This window comes from Rhineura floridana, chromosome 5, assembly GCF_030035675.1.
Source record: "Rhineura floridana isolate rRhiFlo1 chromosome 5, rRhiFlo1.hap2, whole genome shotgun sequence".
NCBI lineage: Eukaryota > Metazoa > Chordata > Lepidosauria > Squamata > Rhineuridae > Rhineura > Rhineura floridana.
Window position 1 is genome coordinate 151,473,138 of NC_084484.1, and position 21,323 is coordinate 151,494,460.

The window sequence follows — 21,323 nt, forward strand, 5'->3', positions numbered from 1 at the left end:
TTCAAAATGCAGGTTCTTTATTTGGCAGGCTCATCATGGAGCCCTGACTGCATGAACTGCACATAACTGAGGCTACTTACGGTGAAGATAGGCAGGGACAGGTGAGTGAACAGTATGAGATAGTTGCTGCCAGAATGTGGTGATTAGGAGAGAATGTGTGTAGGATGAACATCCATCCCCTTCCCGGACATGCCTGTGCAATTGCTAGGGCTCTTCCATATCTTCTAAGCGTTTTATAATGGTAGTGGGCAATACAAAAAACCTGTACTCCTGTTTGGTGGCCTATCAAAGCCTACAAACATTTAAGGTCTTACCTGTCTTTTAATCCCCAGTATATGTCAAAAGCCCAGTAAGGGAATCAGAAAATGGAATTCTAGCTGGGGGCTAAGCAAAGGATGATAAAGGCTACAAGCAGCCATGACAAGCAGTACCCGGCCCTAGAACCTAATTCCCATGATATGCAGCATTGTGACTCATGTTTGAAGAAAAAATGGAGTAATAAAAATGATTAGTGGTCAGTCATAAAGATATCTTCTTGCGCCTTCTATTTTCACACCCTATCACCATTTATTAGCTTCAAAATGTGGATCAGTATCCAGCTGTCAAACCAGATCCTGATTTTTCCCACCCCACCCTAACAGACCAGAAACAGGTAGGTGGGGTTGCCCACCTGTCAATCATCTCATCTGACATCACCATGACATCAGGTGACTTCAAAAGAAATAATCAGGAGCACACTGAATGCACTCCCAATTCTTCTTTCACTGCTGCAGCTTGCAACTCTGCTAGCAAAGGATTTCCCCTCTTTTTCCTTTGCATCTTGAGCTTGAATTCAAACTAGAGGTGAAAAGGAAAAATTGGGAATGCACTCTAAATCAAAATGTCAGCACTTTTTGAATTTGGCACCTTTTTCTGTTAGTGTGCATAGCAGCTTGAAGTGAACACTCCCACTCCTGATATCATATATGACAACAGGACAGGAAAGGTGGGTATGGTTTGCTAAAACTGACCTGAGGACTAACTATTGAGGCCTGGCTGGTTTAATTAGGCCTGTGGGCTGGAGTTTCCTTGTGAATGGTATGACAGAAAAAATCTGATACTTTGGAAAGAGACTCCAGAATATTGTTCAGTTTTTTAAAACCAGTACTCCAATAAACAATTAGTAGATTCATTTGTTACTCAAGTATGCCTGACAATCGGTTTGTTCTCCATGATTTCCATCTTGATCCCATTTCCACATTCACCTTGAGCTTTCTAACTTCCCTTCCCAAGATGTGGAGCCTCTTCTCAAATCATATTACTGTCCTTTACAGTTGCCATGGATGATTTCAAACTCAAGCACGACTGAGCCAGAAACATCCTGCTTTCACAGCCCCTCTCTGAGGAGGATACTTGGGTTTCTTTCTAGGCATAGAGTGCATGCTATTTCCACTGGAGTGACACTTGGTCACACTATGCCCTTTAAGCCTCAAGAGGTCAATAGTATGTGACCTCTGCCGGAACCTCTCTGTAATGCAGGTAAAGATTAGTCAGGTCAAACACAGCTGCCTCTGTGTAATCAATCAGGGGTTAACAAGGAAGTGGTTCTTTTTAAAAAGTTACATCTGTTCTAGCAGTCTAAATATATATTTCTCATTATAATATTCTCATTATTATTATTTTATTTATGTGTCACCTAATACTTGTAAGTCTCAGCAACTTACATAGAAAACAAATAAATATTAAAACATACAACACTAATAACAAAAAATGATCACACGGAACATCTCCCCCCCACACGCATTTCCCACCATAAAATTATCACAAGCAATCCACGTAAAATAGCAAGCAGCTAAAAACTGTCCACTGAGTGAGCAAGCGTTTATAGTTTGGGGACTAATACACACCTAGGCTTAGAGCTTAAATTAAGTTCACTTAAGGTAATTTGCAAAAAGAAGTTTCTCATCCACTCCCCCCTCAGCAGTCACCTGTGTCTCCCCAAAAGCTTTGCTAGACTTTAGGCCAGGGCCCTCCCCTGAAAAATGTGGTGTGAGGTGCTGGGGGCTGCTGAGGGGAGGTGGGAACAAGAAATTGCCTCTCATGAATTTCTTTAAATTAACTTATTTTAGGATCTAAGTTCAATTTTGTGCAATTCCCCTCTTCCCCAACAGCCCCCTGCAAGCCATCTCATACTGTTCAGGAGGGCCTCCATCTCTCCAGAGAGGCTTTTCAGTGGGCTGAAGAATGGAAGAGGGAATGGGAAACTTTCCTTCTGTTAACTTATTTACGTTAACTTATCACAGGATTAGTGGTTTGTATTCAAGTCCTATTCAGAGTAGAAATTAGTTAATTTGAAATTAGTAAACCTCAGTTAGTCATGTCTATTAACTTCAATGGCACTATTCTGAGTAGAACTAATATTGAGTACCACCCCTAGTATCTGACAGAGGGCAAAAGTGTCTTGCTGCCATTTCCAAAAATATATTCAAGAGTAGACATAATATTACTGTGAAATTTTATTAGGGATCAACCATAAAGATATTAAAAAATGATATATACCCGTTGAAATCCACTTATCAAACAAAATATTACTTTTAGCACAATCCAGTTAATGTGTACTTTGAAATAAGCCCTACTCTGTCCAATGGGGTTTACTTCCAAGTTAGTGTGCCTAGAACTGCAGCCTTAATTGATCTGCAGTGTTCCACAGAATGATAAATAATGTCTTAACTTCTAGTCCAGTTGCTATCTTTGCACTATATTCTGGCACATCATAATACATGAAAAAATACTGCATAAAGCCAGCATTTTAGATCATCAGCTTCCCAAACAGTACTTGGGCTGGAAGAACAGATATGCTTCACACATGATGCCTGGAGGAATACCTTGGGACCACTGTTTGAATTATGGATAAGCCACATAACGTGCACCTGGTCCCAAGAAGGTCAGCAATCATCTCTCTGCAGGCAACACAAGATTAACCTGAAACTGCTGTATATCACTCTACTTTTAAAGAAAGGGATGATTCACACGTTACATATTTCCTACTCAAAAAGGACTTCTATGTGAAAAGTATTGTGAACCTATGTGTGTAATGGGGCTACAAATGAAAAAAATATGATTAATTTTGGATGTTCACATTGCCATTTCCGTCTCCCACTCTTGATTGTTTCTGGTCCAAAACAACACACAAAACCCATTCATAACCTAAATAACACTTAAATCCCCTTTATATGAATTAGGACTTGATTAAAGACGCAATACTTTATAATATAAATGTCCAGGTTCTCTCCCAAAACCAGACAACAGATGTGTATACTTGCAAGTAAAGAAGTAAACTTTTATTATAGTAGTCTAATGGTACAAACTTAAGCAGTTAGGAAACAGCAGAATCTGGTCTAGATGCTCCTACAAGGCAAAGAGAACAGCAACAATAAATCCAGTCTGAGAGCACAGGCCAGGGTTCAGGAGCCAAGAGTAGTCGCAAGAGTTCCAAGACTGTATGGAAGCTGTGATATTGTTCCAACAAGTTTCCCCACCTACACAGCAAGCTTTTAAATAGAGATGGAGAAGGCTCAGCTACTCATCAGGATCCCTGGCATTCCTGGCCTGAAGACGGGCACTTCTCTGAGGAGGACAAGTCTCCTCCCTTCTCTTGATGCACTCATCTTCCTGGGAGACATCACTGTGCACACCTTCCACTCTGAACCCTCCCACTCTGTCAGGGCTAGCACCAGGCATGACTGGGCACTTGGGCACCAGCCTGCCCCAGGGCCTGCAGCACCCACACACCCCACCTACTTCTCTCATCACCTCATGTTAATTGCTTGTACACTGCGCGTGCATACCTACCATCAACCAAGATGGCGGCAGGGCTGTGAGCCCCTTAGGGAAACCTTCTCCGCCATCTTGGTTGATGGTAGGCATGCACGCGCAGCATGCACAGCATTCCCAACAGGAGAGATAGGTGAGGTGTGTGGGTAGGCTTAGTGAAGCCCGCACAGTCTCTCTCTGTGTGTGTATGGTGCCTGGGAGCTCCTTCTCTGCAATCTGTAGCAGTATAGGGAGTCAACGCTGCCATGGATCACGGAATGGGAGTGCTACCCTCCCAGAGCCTCAGGGGCCCTTGGTCAGGGCCCGACCTGACTGCCCTCTGATGCCAGACCTGCACTCCGTTACAGCAGGCTGTGCCCCTGAGCCCCCCTCATCCTCCACAGGCTGGGAAGGGGCAGCCCCGGGTCTCCCTCCTCATCATGTCCTGACATATCTGGCAGCAAGGAGGGGCTTCATCAAACATGCTCTACTGCATAGTCTCATCCCCCCTCCCCTTCCAAGTCTTCATCCTCAAGTGCCTCCCACTCCTGATTTGCAGCAAAACCAAGAATGAATCTTGTGGCATCTCCCTTGCCCCCCCAAACCATGTATACATGTACCTGCAACTCAGGAGCACTCCCTGTATCTGATGAAGTGAGCTGTATACTACGAAAACTTTTGTCAGAATAAATTTGTTAGTCTTTAAAGTGCCACAAGATTCTTTGTTACCATTAAAATTAACAAACAATTCACTCAGATTCCTTCCATAGGATACATTTATATTACTTCCTTGCATCTTCGTGATTATGTCTCACTCACCTACATGATCATGTGTTTTTATTAGATCTCAGCAGTTAACTCTAGAAACCCTCTAGACCAGTGGTTCTTAACCTTTCCCACTGCCAGCACCCCTTGGATTTCCAAAATATGCTCTCGCACTCCCTGAAAAAATACCGTTCATTTTTAATTTTAATTAAATTAAATTTTATTTTATTTTAATGTGTGTTTTAGCCTAACTTAGCTAAGATAAATGACAGTTTGGTTGTTCTCTTGAACAACGCCTTGCACCCCTAGAAAAAGTGTCTCACACCCCTGGGGGTACGTGCACCCCAGGTTAAGAACCACTGCTCTAGACCCTTCTAAAATGCGGTACCCACAATGCAGAAGATCATGTTCCAAGTCCCTACCAAGCCTGCTCCTGAACAGTTTGGATTCAAAATCTTGCAAAAGTAACATATCTAACAAGTAGTATACAGTATTCTATTTTGACCTTTATGAACACACAAAAGGTGACAATTTGGCACAATCCAGAATTCAGAAATGCTGGTTGCATGTTTTTGTGGAAAACTTGGCAGATAATCAAATTCTCATTTGGGGTCAATTGACAGACAAGGAAAGTAACCAAGTTGTATCCATCGGCATCACTCAGCTGATGGGAAGGCTTCTATCAGTGCAGTAGTCAGAAAGCAATTTTCAGCAATTCCTCTGTGCCACCTTAAATCTGTCCTGTGCCACCTTAAATCAACCCTCTGGAGCAAATTTAGGGCAAGTGAGTGGGACTACAGGGGAGAAGGGGAATCACCTCCCTATCAATTTAACAACACCTTTGGATACAATCCTCTGACTCCTTTTCTTAGATTCAAGAAACATATTGACACTACCTGACCTCTAAGTCGCAATATTTACAACATTTAAACATGGATTGGTATCTAAATTTAGTCATTCTGCTCTCAGTGCTTCTGAACTGGCTGTCTCTTTATTGGAAGAACTTCTTAGATTACCAACATTACCCAAGCAAACATCCATGTATGCAGAATGGAACAGGGAACTGTAGAATAAATCCTCCCAACCTAACGAAAGGTTGCACATTCTTCAGTTAAAACCTCAGCACTAGATCTGAGATTGTTCCTTGTACAAAATAAATTGTATAGGATTATTGGTCCCTTTACAGTTATTTAAGAAAAATATGCTACTCTCCTCTAGTTACTGGTGCTGTAATGATACAGAACGCTCCTTAATACACATGATATGGTACTGTCCTGATTTTTCTCAGTTCTGGACAGAGGTCACTTTTTGTATCAACTTGGTCCTGGAAACAAATCCAAAATCTAAGGACAAAATAATATTGATAGTATACCTCCCTATTGTAGTATATAGAATATCCCAGGACAAGGGAAATGGCATGCCATGTTGGTTGCCAAATGTATTGCTTTACAAACGGACAAGCTTATCCTTGCTTGTCCAACATGACTTAGCTAAATATTGCAGATTAAAGAAATTAGATGCTTACTAAGCTGCATGGGAAACTGTTACTAAACTGTACCAAAAGGTACTTTATTCATGGCATCCCCATAAATTGGTAACTCAGGATGTGAACACTAACCTATACCATTTCACCCTCCTCCCCCTGGCAGTTTTTTTACTTTAGGTTGTCTAGTTGTTGTTGCAAAGACTGTTTCCAAACAAGTGCACAATGATGGTAATTGAAGCAGGAGATTTGGGGGAGGGGGGAAAATCCAAAGCTGCTATAAAATAATATATCCAGATGTAAGAGAAAGCTAAGAGGCTTTGTCATGTCAAATGAAAAAACTGGTGGATAGAAAAGTTGGGAGAACTGCTAAGTCCCATCCAAATGTTCTTTGAGATAGAAATGAAGGGACATCTGCTTGGCTTGGCACCACCACCATGCGTTCAAGTGCTTGCATGTCTAAATGCATGTATACACCAGCATTTCAAACACACTATTTCCCCCAAAGAATCATGGGAACTGTAGTTTGTTAAAGGCACTGGCAACCTTGTGAGAGGTAGACTACCGTTTCCAGGATTCTTTCGGAGAAATAGTATACTTTAAATGTACGGTGTGTACACAGCCATCTCCACAAACACTGTCCATATACTCTGCATTTTTCCAGGGTACAGCTCTCTCACACACATCTTGTATTTGTGAGGCTCCTTGCACAAGTTCTGATAAATCTATGAAGACTGGGGCTGGGCCAGTAGGCATATCCCCAATTCCAACATGTTAGTTTCTACCCAGAAGGAAAACCTGAACAGAAAAACAGGGGCAAAGTAATAGGCAGAGGAGGAGGAGGTGGAGCTGGTGAAGCTGTGAAAAAAGGAGACAAAGAAATATATATTTTACAAGAAATGAAGAAAATGGACAAAAAAAAGAAGTGTATTTAGAATCTTAGAGATTGTCAGCACTGCCCTGCAGAAGAGCTGATTCAGGCATTAGGAAGTTTTTGAGAAATAGGGCACACCCAAGTCACCTGACCTAAAGTACTGAAAGTAAAGGTAAGGGTAAGGACTGTTTGCCATACATACATTTAGCATAGTATTTAAAAGTCTCTGTTTTAGGAAATGTTGAAGATAAGGGTTACTTATACCAGAAACCTTAGAGATTCTTACAAGGCTTTCTGTATTTTTTCAAAATATTTTGTCCCTTATTCAGTGTCTTTAGAGATCACATTGGTCTCCATTTAAAACACAGGAGGTGGGGGGTATTTTAATAAGCATGACAAAAGATGTTACAGCTTGCTATGACTTTGGAAATAAATTAATTTGATTTCATTTTTTGTACAAGAAATACATCTCATACAGGGGAACATAGCTCCACAAAGAAAAAGAATATTCTTAGCATAATGTTTTTAGAACCTCCTAATTAAAAATCCCAGCTCTCTTTTTGCACAGCACATCTCATTCTTCAACTGATCAAAAATTACTTTTGTCTTAAGTCCCATATTATTATTTAAAACTAATATTATTCACTATGCCTTTATTGATTGAAACCCACTGTTACCGTTGTTGAGATATTCAACCACTTGTAATTTAAACTAAATCAGTTACTGCAAACATTTTCTAGCTCCAGTGCAGAGCAGGAATTTAAAGCATGCATTTCGCAAGTATTTCATTTAATTTGTGGATAAGTAAGAACTACCAGCTTGATATGGGAAGAACTTATACATCCTCCCTGTGCAAGACTTTAAATGAGATACAGTAATAATTTAAAAAACCTAGAATCTGGATGCTCTTGCTCAGCCACAAACCATATAGCACCCTGAACTTCCTTTTAAAAGCTTTAAACGCCAAAGAAAGATATAGTACAAAATTTTCAAAACAATTGAGGGGGGGTGTCTGTTTATGCTGTTATAGTGTATTACCATATTTGCTGTTACACATTTTTGGACATGCAGCAGACTGATTTTTTGTTTAAAATCTCTTTAACTTACTTTCATAATTTCCACAAGCACAAAGAAACATATTAAGAATGTGCAGCAGTAACTTGCTGACATGTCCTACCTGGAAAGAGAGATGGTCTTTTCTTAGGGCGTCTTGGGTGGATAGGTTCTAAATTCCTAATATTTCTTTGATACCTTCCTTTAATGTTATTTCCTAGGAGGAGTTCTGATGGTAGACTACTGCGTCTCGATTTATAATCATTCCGGTATGAATTGAGTTTACACTTAGTCCTAGAGTGCAGGTTATTGTCATCAATTGCCATTATAGCACATATGTTGGTAACGCTCCCAAAAATTTAAAGGCAAAATAGTACAAACAGATGAGAAAGCTGGGCTCCAAATCAGTCACATCTGTTTTACTAATAGAAAACCGTCACCAACAGTTTTTCATGTTCTCATGCTGAGCCCAGCACTTGTTTGGTTAGTTTAGCAAGTGGATAGGCGTGGGCATGAACAGGTGTAGAATTACTACAAAGTCCCTCCTTTCAAAAGTCAGTCTAGGGGAGGAGGTATCGCAAAATCATTAAAGCTAGCAAAGGCTTATGGATGACTGGAAATTTTTAGTAAACGTGAACTGATCAACTCCATTGCACGGAGTTGAAAACATGGTTTAAATAGGCTACTGGAATTTCTGTTTCACTGACAGTGCTTCTCACTTCAATTCACTAACAGTCTACAGACAGAACAAACAAAGCAAAAGTTACTACACTATGAAATTAATTAACTTTCCAGTTATCTGTAGAAGAAACATATCTGAGGAAATATATTGCAATTTATTACCATTTTATTATGTGTTATTTTTTATTGGAGATGAAGCTTGTGCACAAAAAATATTGAAACTTTTACTGTTATGACATAATTGCACAAGTGAATTTGCAGATGCAGAAATAAGAGAGTTGTAACAGAAAGCAACTTTGTGACACTGAGACAGGAGTGCATTTTAACAATCATGATATAAAACAAACCTTAGGCAGCAATTCTATATATACTTATTTGGAAGAAAGACCTTCCTGAACTCAATTGGGATGGTTTCTGACTGGGTAGGCATGTACAAGATTGCACTGTTGGTGGTTTATAGAGCCCAGGGCTACAACAATTCACAGTTAGCTGCTTAAATCCAGTATTGTGGTCCCTGTATGTACCAGACTTTGTCCACCTTTTGTTGTAATAGGAGTTTTATTTCCCATATTTATTCACATGAACACACCTTTCCTCAGGTGTAAAAGTTAAAGTTGGAATAATCTTACCATTTAGATGCTAAGCAGTATTAAACCATGGCAGCCCAAATGATATGAAGAACAGTTCAGTGTTGAAGGCTATGTAGGTTAAATTCAATATACAAATAGAAAAAGAGAATATTACATTTTATAAAGTAAAATGCAAAGTACCAAATGAAAACATAAGCCTCTCATTTCTGGTATTAGATTACACTCTGACATTAGGTCCCTCATCTGCAATTAAGACCTTATATTTCCATATAAAAGCTTGTCTGCACTACTACCTTGCTTTAAACCCAATTTCATGTAAATTTAAAATACATCATGTGCACGTACTGCAGAAGGCAAGGAGTTAATGCAGCCCCTAAATTATAAAACGTAAAATAACAATGCAGTTAACAGACTGCATTGTTCAAAAGCTCAACAAAATGTGAGGACACAGAAATCTCATATTAACTCATATTGGACTGTTCTGTTTCCCCATTCTGTCAGTCCTTTCTTCATCAGCCTTCCTACACAGCCAACAAACTCTCAAGATACCCTTAGGCAAGATCTCATGTCAGTTAACTGAAGCACAGATGGTAAAGTTTCAACAAGCTTATCTGCACAGCTAAAACTTGTATGACAAGTACTGCATAGCTCTGGAATCCTGTCTATGCCTGGGCAATCTGCTATCTTCCCACCACTACATATCCTGCCTATCCAGCTTCCTGTCCTCTCAGACTACATCTCCCAGCATGCAGGGCTTCAAAGCCCTGTTTAAGGAATGTCTGGAGAACATCACACACAAGTCAGAGTTTTTCAGCTCACAGCCCTATCACACAGGTTTATTTTTAATTGTAAACCACTCTACACACTAAAAAGATAGTTTAAGCATCTACTCAAGGTTTTGCAAAACCTTGACTAGATAAATGGGCTACAATTTAAATAAAAATTACAGGTAAATACTCCAGCATTTGAGTGTGTTGGTTTTAAGTTTACCTGGGAGGCAAGTAAATGCTGATCAGTAACTCTCCAATATACAGTCTTCTACAAACCCACTCAACAACAGTGAGGATGTTCTTCACCCTGACATGTAAGAAATGTCCAGGAACCAGCTGACTGTGTATTTGTTCCATGGAAAGGGAAGGGCACTCTGGATGGGTTCAGGGACACTTTTTCTATATTTCCAGGTGACCTTGGTCCAGTCACTATCTGTCAGTCTAACCTACCTCATAAGGTTGAATGCTGCCTTGGGCTCCTTGAAGGAAAAGCAGGATAAAAATGCAGTAAATAAATAAAAATTAAACAAAGCCATGGAAAAATGTAACACACACACCTAGCCTATTTCCAACAGTAGAAATACATAGTTTGGAGGTAACAACCAATCACTGGGCTGTATCCAATGAAGCTGTTCCATTAGTGCAAGGACTTCCCCTTATGCCATATAGCTTGCCCTCCCTGTCCTCTCAAGTTAAAGATTGCCTTAACCCTTGCATACCTGGTCGATCACTGTCCTCTGTGAGGACCTCCTGCAGACACCATCTGATTAGGAGGTCTGTTCTGCATCACATAGGAAACTGACTTTTAGTGTTGTGACATTTACACTTTGGAATTCACTCACCTTAAATATTAGATAGGCACCATCTCTGTTGTTTTTTTCAGCATCTGTTGAAGAACTTCCAGTTTCAACAAGCCTTTTAAGTACAAAATTTATCCCAGTCTGCTTCTGTGCTGGAATTGTTTTTAGGGGTTTTTTCAAAGACATTTTGAAGATTTATTTTTTAAGATGTTTTTAAATATGCTTTTAGTGTTTTTGTTTGCCGCCCTGGGATCTTTCTGGGAGGAGGTGCAGGATAATAATAATAATAATAATAATAATAGACTCAAGCTATACTTTGTGATTGTCCTTGCAAAAATTGGAAACCAACTTCCAGGCATCCATGTGGCTCACTATTGTCTGCCGACTGGCAGCAATTCTACAGGGTTTCAGGTAAGGGTCTTTCCTAGCCCTACCTGAAGTTGTTAGGATTGAACCGGGAAACTTCTTATGCTATGTCCATTCCCCTAATATTAGAAATTAAGACAGGAATGCCCTAAAACATGTTTTAAAATACCCATCTATAAAAGAACTAAAAAAGGCCTCCTGCTTGGAGGAAGGGTGGGATATAAATCAAATAAATAATAAATAAATAAAAGGCCCAGTAATTGAAATGAACTAAAATTAGTAGGAATGCGATGCAGTGCACCACTGATTTCCATTCCTACCACCATCCAAAGAAATCACCCAAAATGTATCTTGGCAAACCTCAAATTGAATGTACAAGGCTTAGGGCATAGTGAGAAATGTACCAAATCATGTCCTTTCCCACAAAAAAAGAGAGCGGGCAACAAGACACTTCAGAGAGAGTCAGATCAATTAAATTCTTAAATTTGGCAGTTTCTGATTTCCTGCCAAGTGATGACACAACTGTTAAATCTTTCTACAGTTTCATACAATTAGACACATCCAGACATATGCATCTGAAGAAAGCAAACCCAAATTAATCCTTTTTGTGAAATTACAGGGGACAAACAGTTATTTAAGACTGGGGCTGTGCTTTTTTTAAAATTTTGACATTTCTCATGGCCCACTATAGTCCTCATTAGCATTGTAAGTGAAAATTGGTATTTCCTCCTATGTTATAAGGTATTTTTTTGACATAGTGGAGATTTTCACCACAAATATTGCCATAATATTCTCATAGAACAGCAAGTAGATTTCCAAAATAATAACTACACCATTCAACCTCCCCAGCGAATCAGTTTGCAAGGCTTAGTAGCAGAGAAACACACTGTAATATGTGCAAACTACTACTAATATTATAACCTCCCATATCCTTTTGTTTTTTAAAAAACATTTTAACTGGGGCAGGGGGCTTTTAGATGTTACCTGCTCCTATTCCCTAATCAAGTATCACAGAGTGTGTGCAGAGATCCTAACACACAGTTAGGAAAATTGTGGCAGTTCTTGAGAGTTGTAATGGGATAGCCCAGATAATGGCTTAAAATATGCATATAATGTGCTGAAATCATTTACATTTGCTTAAGATTTGCTTAGAATATGCTTAAGATATGCTGAATTAGCTTATAAAGTCTGCTTTATGCACAAGAGCCAAAGTAAGAAAGGAGTAGTTTAAAACCACCCTCCTTTTTCCTCCATCTCCTGACTAAAGCTGTAATTTTCCTAAGAAAACAACTGGAACAGACATAGTGATAAAATTTTGGGGCAGACAGCCAATGAGTTATGTTAACTGTCAACATGAAGTAAAAGGAAGCTCATTATATGGAATGGCTGATACTTGCAAACAGGGCAAAGCAGACTTTCCAGGGAGTTAAGAATAGAAGTCCTACCAGAAGCCTGACTAACGACCTGATGGAGAGCCTGATGAGGTCAAACAGAGAGAAGATAGAAAGAGAACAAAGAGGCAGCTAGTACCACTTCTAAGAGGCAGTAGCAGATAAGGCCATAGGAACACATCTTCACTTGGATAAGAAAGTGTATAAAGGGCCAGGTTGTATAGCACGCAAGACCCTCAGCTCTGCTGGAGTTGGGGGGTTGAAGAAAGCAGGAGAGAACCATCCATCTATTCCATCCATGACGTCTGAATGGGTGATGTATCATGACATGTATTTCCATGTAATTTGTAACTTTGGCTCTGTGATAGAGTTTAACTCAGTCCTTCATCTATTGTGACTTGGTTTAACTAAGATGTGCCTTCAGAGTCTTATACTTTGATGTTAAATGGATATCCAGCAACTTCTTTCATGCTGATAGATATTTCTGTTTTTCTGTTTCTGCAATGATGGCTAAGGCCACCTAGAATATATTTTCTTAGTTGTAGTGTGCAAGATATGAATGAATAGCATATATTATAAAGACTGCTGTCTGAAGTCTGACTCCCAAATAGAAAATTTATGGTACCTCCCAAGACTCAAGAATTCTTGAGTGGGGTCTCCTTTATTCTTCATCTACACTAGGCAACTGCTGCTGATAACTTGTGAGCTTAGGTGAGCTAACATTCAACATATAAGGACTCTATGTAGACATGGAGGAAGGGAGAAAGCAAGAACCCTCAACCCTATGCATTCACTAGTAAGGAGGCTGGTCTTGCCAACATCAGAGCCCTCCTTGCCCATCTCTATAGGTTAGGGAAGGAACTGGTATACAACCCTTTAGGCCCAATCACACTCCTGTAGAAACATAGAAAGCTGCCTTATACTGAGTCAGACTCTATTGTCCATCTAGCTCAGTATTGTTTACACTGACTAGCAGCAGCTCTCCAGGGTTTCAAACAGTGAGCTTCTCCAAGCCCTACCTGGAGATGTTGGGGTTGATAGAAGGCACTCCATGCCACCAAGGCTACCTGAGCCTCAACTGACAGAGATGGTTCTAGGATAACCCCCAAGCTACGAACCTGCTCCTTCAGGGGAGTGTGACCCCATCCAGGACAGGTTGGACACCCATCATCTGGTCATAAGCACCACCCACTAACAGCATCTCAGTCTTGTCTGGATTGAACCTCAGTTTATGAGCCCTCATCCAGTCAATTGTTGCAGCCAGGCACCGGTTCAGCACATTGACAGCCTCACCTGAAGAGGATGAAAAGGAGAAATAGAGCTGCGTGTCATCTGCATACTGATGGCAATGCACTCCAAAACTCAGGATGACCGTACCCAACGGTTTCATGTAGATGTTGAACAGCATGGGGGACAGAACTGACCCCTGTGGAACCCCATACTGGAGAATCCATGGGACCGAACAATGTTCCTCAAGCACCACCTTCTGCAGCCGACCCGCCAAGTAGGAGCAGAACCACCGCAATGCAGTCCCTCCCACTCCCAACTTAGCCAGTCGTTCCAGAAGGATACCATGGTCAATGGTATCGAAAGCCACTGAGAGATCAAAGAGAATCAACAGAGTCACACTCCCCCTGTCTCTTTCCTGACAGAGGTCATCATACAGGGTGACCAAGGCTGTTTCTGTGCCAAAACCAGGCCTGAAACCCGACTGAAATGGATCCAGATAATCGGTCTCATCCAAGAGTGTCTGGAGCTGGCCTGCAACCACTCTTTCAAGGACCTTGCCCAGGAATGGAACTATATTTGAGACAATTACAAGTAGCTATTAAATAATACATATCAATATGCAGTTGATATTTCCTTTTCCAAAGAAGAATAAATAGAAGACAACTACATAGTATTACCATTCATTTTAATTGATTTTATAATTGACATCAAACAGTATTTACTAATGTTAGATATTTAAGACTTACCTGGGAGTAAGTCCCATTGAATCCAGTGGGGTTTACTTCTGAGTAGGCAGGCATAGGCTTGCACTGGTTATCTTGGAACTTAACAATTGCAAAACATGATGAACATTGAGTATCTCTACAGAAAAATTGCACATTCCATATTTTGTAAAACCAGTCAGATACAGGGTGATAGAATTTTCCAGTATGATGTAATTGAAATCTTAGCTACTGTTACTGTGACAGTGTCTAAATCTCTGTCCAACACATATGTATAAATAATTCAGAAGAATTATCTGAAGAAGGTCCTTTGGGATCTTATTCAGTAGTACGCAAATATTCAACATGTAGCTTCCCATAGTTCCAATAACTGTGTTGTATTAGGTTATATAAAGCTTATTTTGTACAGCCTGTGCTACCACTGATGAAGCATTAAAAAAAAAAACCTTCAGGTACATTGCCAACAGTTTATCATCAATATTATTACTGATCCACTGCCATACTTCACTTGATATTTCCATACCAAGGTCTCTTTCCCCATATTTTTTTTCTGATTAGATTAGACCACCTGTGCTGCTGCTAAGAAGAATTTTACCAATCAATCCTTTACAGGTTGAGAAATAGAAAAAAATGTTATTTCCTTAATGGATCCATAGATAAGTGTACCAATAGCATACCTAATCCTATCATTAATGAGCATGTGGTCTCATCTTAGCAGTACCTGATCACAACATTATAAAATATTATCCATAAAATCATTAATGAGACCAAGCCTTGGCTTTCCAAGATAGACATATCACCTAGTGTTTTCATTATATTATTACTAGAGTCAGTCATTATAACTGAAAACAGTGTATAGAGACAAGCCTGGATTTAGTTTCCACTCGTATTTGGACAACACCTAATTGGGTGACCTGTTAACATAATTCCATTGATGCTATCACAACTCCGACAAAAGGGGGTGAAACGGACCCTATTGAAAGTAAGCCGCCAATTCAAGTTTTGTAGATTTTATTTCTCCCCATCTCATACTAACTCAAAACATTTAGGACAATTCTGATGAGTTGGATCCAAACATAATCATAATCAGAATAGATCCACTGGGTAAGATTCAATGTCACACCAGTAGACCCAACAGGACTTTCCCTTCATCTCCTTTCCCCCACTGCCCCACCAACCTGCTCTAAAAAGTCCTCCAAACTTCCAGAGCAGATTTATGAGTATGCAGGGGGAAAGAGACAAATAGTAAGCCCTGTTTACAGAAGTCCATTGTGCAAGCAATACCATAACAAAATACCACCCATTGAAATCAATGACACTTAAGTTCCAATGATTCACTGGGTCTGTTCTAAGCATGATGGAAGCTTATATCCAATACTACATCTTTATTTCATTTTAACTTCACAATAGGCCTGTGAGATTTGATTGTTTTTCCAAAGCCTACTAGGAACCTTAATGGCCATGGAGAGATTTGGTTTGCCACATTCAAGCACAACCTCAGTTTGCTTGCTCACGAATTGTGTTCCTTGCCTTTCTTTGATTTTCTACATGCACTATTATTCTCAACAAAACAAAATATAAAGAAGATACAAAATAAAAGAGAAATGATAAAATTCTGATTATGGCATTTTAGTTTAACAGCTTTCCTTACTGATTTGGAAGCCTGGATCTCAATTCAGTCATTTTTGCTCAAAGGGGGGAAAACAGTGTACAGACCTTTATCAAGTGGACATTATTTTGGTTCATCTTGGCACTATTCCACAGTGTTTGATTTAGTATTCATATGTGCTGATTTGATCAGCTGACTGTGACAGCAACAAAAACACAGTGGAAACTCTGGAGTCAGAGGTTCTTGTGTATACAATAGAATGAGTATAAACAGATTAAAGGCTAAACTTGATGGAACTGCTCCTTGCTTAGTTCCTTGAAGCTGTCAGCACATGTAGCGTCCTTATTTAGCAAGCATTCCATTATTTGACTGGCAATTTTCAAATAGGCTACAGTCCAACTGGCAGAGGAATGTGGTTCACTTCCGGATATACTCCCTCACAGAACAAGAGACATACCATTCTTTTTAAAGTTGTCCTGGCATTGTTTCACAAGCTGGTGTTAATAATCATATTCATTAAAGAAAACCATATATATAATTAAAGTGGGGGGGAGAAGAATTTCATAACATGTAATGTTGTCTGTCAGGCTGCACTGCTATCTCTCAAGTCTACCCACAAACATATCATACAATCACAAAAGTTAATATAGTGTCAAGCATTTAGTTAAATACTATCTTTTAAACAATACAAATGAATAATACACAATGCAAAGCACAAATATTATCTGTCATTACAATGAGTAACAAAGTCCTACATGTCCCCTAAAATGTTTGATGTAGATTGCTCTACGATAGCCAGAAATGAGTGACTAGCTACAACCCATGTAACAATAAATCATGGCTAGTTTAAACAGGCTAGCTTCATAGCCCATGGTTTGATGTTGTCTTGTGTTGAATTTGGCTGTAACTAGGGTTAAACCACAGTCCCCAGTTTAGAAATAATAGGAACCAATGTTCATTAAAATGAAAAGGGAAAAAACTTCTGAAGTCTTCCTCCTGGAGGGGGAGATGTGGGGGAAAGGAACACATGAGCTCAAGGCTTATTTTTACATGTGAACATGGCTTTGTACTTGCTAATGAGTGCACACAAGCCCTGACAATTAGTTGATCAGCAGGGCTTGCAAAGTGTAATGCACAGCACTTTGTGGCTGGACACTGAAATAAAGAGGCAAGACCCAAGTGATTCACTGCTTGATTGTAGAAAACCCCTGTGGTTTACAAAACAAAATTAAAATTATAAATAAAAACATTTAAGACAAGTAATTAAAAACATTTTAAAACAATTAAAAGAGCAATAAAAAGATTAAAATACATCAACACATCAACATCTATGTGTCTGGATATACCTACCTAAACAAACAAGTTTTAAGCAGGCACCAAAAAGAATACAGCAGAGGTGCCTGCCTGATGTCAATAGGCAGGGAGTTCCAAAGAGTAAGTGCTGCCACACGAAAGGTACAATTTCTTACACATGCAGCATGAGTATTATGTGGCACCTGTAACAGTGTCTTCCTGCCCCACTTCCTGCTGGAGCCCCACAACTCCAGGCAGGTGTGGCAGGTGAAAACTGTTGGCTGTTGGTACTTGAAAGCACTGGTATATGGCTTCGCACAGGCCTTTGCACACTGCAGACTTCCTTTCAGCCTAGCTGTTTCTTTACCTCTCCACATCTGATGTCATACATGATGTCAAGTGTGTGGCAGGTGGGTGTGGCTTGGCCAAAAGAGTCTCACAGGCTATGTGGGGAGATCTAGCAAGGCTAATTAAGCCTGAAGGCTGGAGGGTTCCCCACCGCTGCCCTACACAGACTGGGGTATCTTCTCCCATATGTATCTGCCTACCAATTAAGAACTTCTTCAAAGGCTCTTCTCTGGGGAAGCAACCAGGAGACAGCTATTGGAGAGAGACCTAGTCTGTGGTGGTGCCCAAATTATGAAACACTCTCACCTAATTTTTTTGTCTGGAGCCAATTCTGCTATCCTTTAAATACCAGGCTTTTAGTGCTAAATGAGACCTCTTAATAGCTTCTAGTTTTATACATTATCTTTTAATCTGTCAGTCTCATGGGTGTCATTGTCTGGGGTCTCAGGAGGTCTTAGACCCCTTACTTTTGGGGGAGCAGGGTCCCTATGTCTCTAGCATACTACAAGCCAATCAGAATGAAAGAGGAATGTATTAGCCACTGAGGAGAGTCTTCTAACATGCTTCCGTATCCTTTCCTGCTGATTGGAGCCAATCAGAGTGAAAGGAAGTGAGTCAGCCACTACTAACACTCTCCCCTTGCATGTTTAGTGAACATGAAAGGACCGTTTGATGTTGTGGGAGAAGGCATTAACAAGGACCTACTGTAATTCTTAACTCAGCAGCAAAAGGGGTGTGTGTGGCTATGACTATCATGAAGGGTTCCTGCACTTCTGAATTTGCCACAACACTACTGGTCAGTGTGCTGTTTTATCTAATTGGATTAACTATATTTATTGTATTTAAGGCTTTACAGGTTAAAACCTGCACCTTAAACAGGGCTCGGAAATGCACTGGCAAGCAGTGCAGTCGGTACAATGATGTCACATGGCTCAACCACCTAGCCCACATCACAAGTGGCCACATTCTGAATTAGCTAAAGTTTCTAAAGCATATTGAAAGGCAGACCATATAGGCATTGCACAATCAAGCCTGAATATGATAAGAACAGGTCAGGGATCCAACATCTCAAGATAGGGCTGCAGTTGACACACCAGCTGAAGCTGGTAAAAAATATTCCTGGCCATTGCCACCACATGACCTTTCCCAGTTAGCATGGAATTCATCAGGCCTCACAAACCACATTCTTGGTCTCTGGGAGAATGCAACTCCATCAACATGAGTTGTAAAGTTCCTGCTGGAACAGGTGACCTCCCACCACACCACTCATCTCATCTGCATTTATCTTCAGGTTGTTTGCTTTCATCCTCCCCAGAACCAAGCACCAGTTCAGGACCTACAGCCTCACTGATCAGAAGATGGAAATTAGAGGTAGAATATCATCATCATCATATAATCTGCACTGTTTCCTACTGAAGGGATTAATAATCTTTAACTGAAATTATGTAGGTTTTCCATAAAGGTTTGAACCAGAACGTTTTCCAGAAAACTTCCAGGTTGTACTAAGTGATAGAAGAGACAATAGGCTACAAGATGATATTTGATCAGGCAAGGATGATAACACATTTTTAAAACAAAAGTAGTAATATATGTTACAGAATCAATTGTAGCATCACTTTCAGATATTTTTCAAGCAGCAACTTGCCATGTCTGCTTATGAGTAAATTTACCCCAAATAAGTATGCCATTGCACAGTGAAAAACAATTGCTCCCTTTTCTCTGGTTTAATATTAAAAGGAAGGAGCAGTGTTTCTTCAGTGAAATTTAAGAATTGTCTGCTCTACCATTGATCATACCTTTATTCCATTTTATCTGCCCTTTCTCCAAGGCATATCCCAATTTATTTTCACAACAACTTTATGTGGTTGGTTAATTTAACAGATAGCAGTTTGTCCAAGGCCAGCCAGGTTAGATTCACTACCTTTATTTACTTTTCTTAAATTTGTCCATTAAGCAATGGGTCCTCTGAAAATTTAACAAACTGATTTTTTATTCTCCTATAATATACATGCAGCATTTTCAAAATACATTTCAGAAGAACTTACTAGAAGAAAGGTTATCTACCAATGTGAGGGGTGCAGTTATCCAGGGTCCCAAGGGGTCTTAGATCCCTTACTTTTGGGGAGGCAGGGTCCCAGCAAGGTCCCTAAGTCTTCAGTATCCTTTCCTGCTGATTGGAGCCAGAGTGAAAGGAGGCAAGTCAGCCACTGAGAAGACTCTTCTCAGTAGCTAAGGCAAGTCAGCCACTGAGATGATTCTTCTCAGTAGCTAACACACTCCTCTTAGTATGGCAACCAAGAAGGGAAACTCAGCAAAGGAAGTTCCTTACCTTACAGCATCTGACTATATTTGCCCATGTACGTGCATAGAAAATAGTGGATCTAGCTGAAATGCAAAACATGGAGATCTGCACTGTAATGTATCTTTGCAATGCATCACTAAGGAATTCCAACCAAAGTACTCCAACCAAAGTAGGAGACTGAAACTCATTTTATTGTATACTCTTAGAAGGGGGAGTGGCTATGAGGGGGCGTTGTGTGACTATCATGAAGGGACCCTGCACTTCTGAATTGGCCACTACACTACTGTCTATCATTGTCAGATAAATTCAAAACTAGACCACCTGTCTTGTTGAGCAAAAAGCAGACTAAAACATGAGAATGCAGACAAACATTTATAGTATCCAATCAAGCAACATCCCATGTATCTTTTATCTTAGAATAAAACTGACTGTTAAGCCTTGTTTTAAGACTGAATTAGAAGAGAGGTAGACACTCCTGAGTAGCTAAAGGATGAAACAGGTAGACTGCCAAGCATCTGATTGGCAGCAAATAGGCAGAATAACTCAGATGTGCTTTTGTGTTTTTGTAGGCCAGGAAGATGAAGTTACAAATGTTTACAGTTAAATGGGATATTCCCTAATTTTTTTGTGGTGAAACTAGGCTTACTTTAATAGAGGGTGTGTATGTTTTTTGTTGGTTTGCCCTCAATGACAGGGACTAAAACTCAAAAAGTCAATAGTAATACAAGCTAGCATCCAGTTCCTAGTTAACTTATGTCTGAAAAGTGAATTATGTTACACAACTTACACATCAAAGAATAAGTAGCAAAGCATCACTTCATATTTATATTAGAGTACAGACCATGACAACCAGATACTGTATAGTCCACAACAATGAACACAGCAAGAAAGTCAAGCCTGGCTCTTTGTTCATTTAAAATCTTGATGAACATTCTTTTTCCTTCTCATAATTATCTTGAACCCAGTGAAGCTTGGAGTGACGTTACCTGGTCTGACCAGGTTTTATTTTGCTATTTTATTTACACTGCAGAACTTTTTATTATGTTGCCAATCCAGTTTGGAGCATTATACTGCAGGTTTAGGAATTTATAACTGAGTACTAATCAGTAACAAATCCTAGTTTTTCACATTATATTTTCATATCACAGGATCTTGCATCCAAATTGTCCTAAAATATGACATAAAAACAGTTAATATTTATTCAAAAGATCTAGATAAACACAGGTTCTATAGGTGGCTTTCTGGTCCTGAACA

At 39.8% G+C, this 21,323-nt stretch overlaps 1 protein-coding gene across 4 annotated transcripts in view; it reads right to left on the bottom strand.

The window, feature by feature from the left end:
• The window catches only part of FRY (FRY microtubule binding protein), a 367,201-nt gene that overhangs the window by 302,533 nt on the left and 43,345 nt on the right, over window positions 1-21,323 (bottom strand). For 3 of the 4 annotated variants that reach the window (XM_061628442.1, XM_061628443.1, XM_061628440.1), the window contains exon 1: window positions 8,092-8,413. The exons of the other annotated variant lie outside the window; for it this stretch is intronic. In XM_061628442.1, the coding sequence (XP_061484426.1) occupies window positions 8,092-8,293 (202 nt within the window). In that variant the 5' untranslated portion in view covers window positions 8,294-8,413. Of the gene's footprint in view, window positions 1-8,091; window positions 8,414-21,323 lie in introns of those variants that run through there. 4 annotated transcript variants of the gene reach the window in all.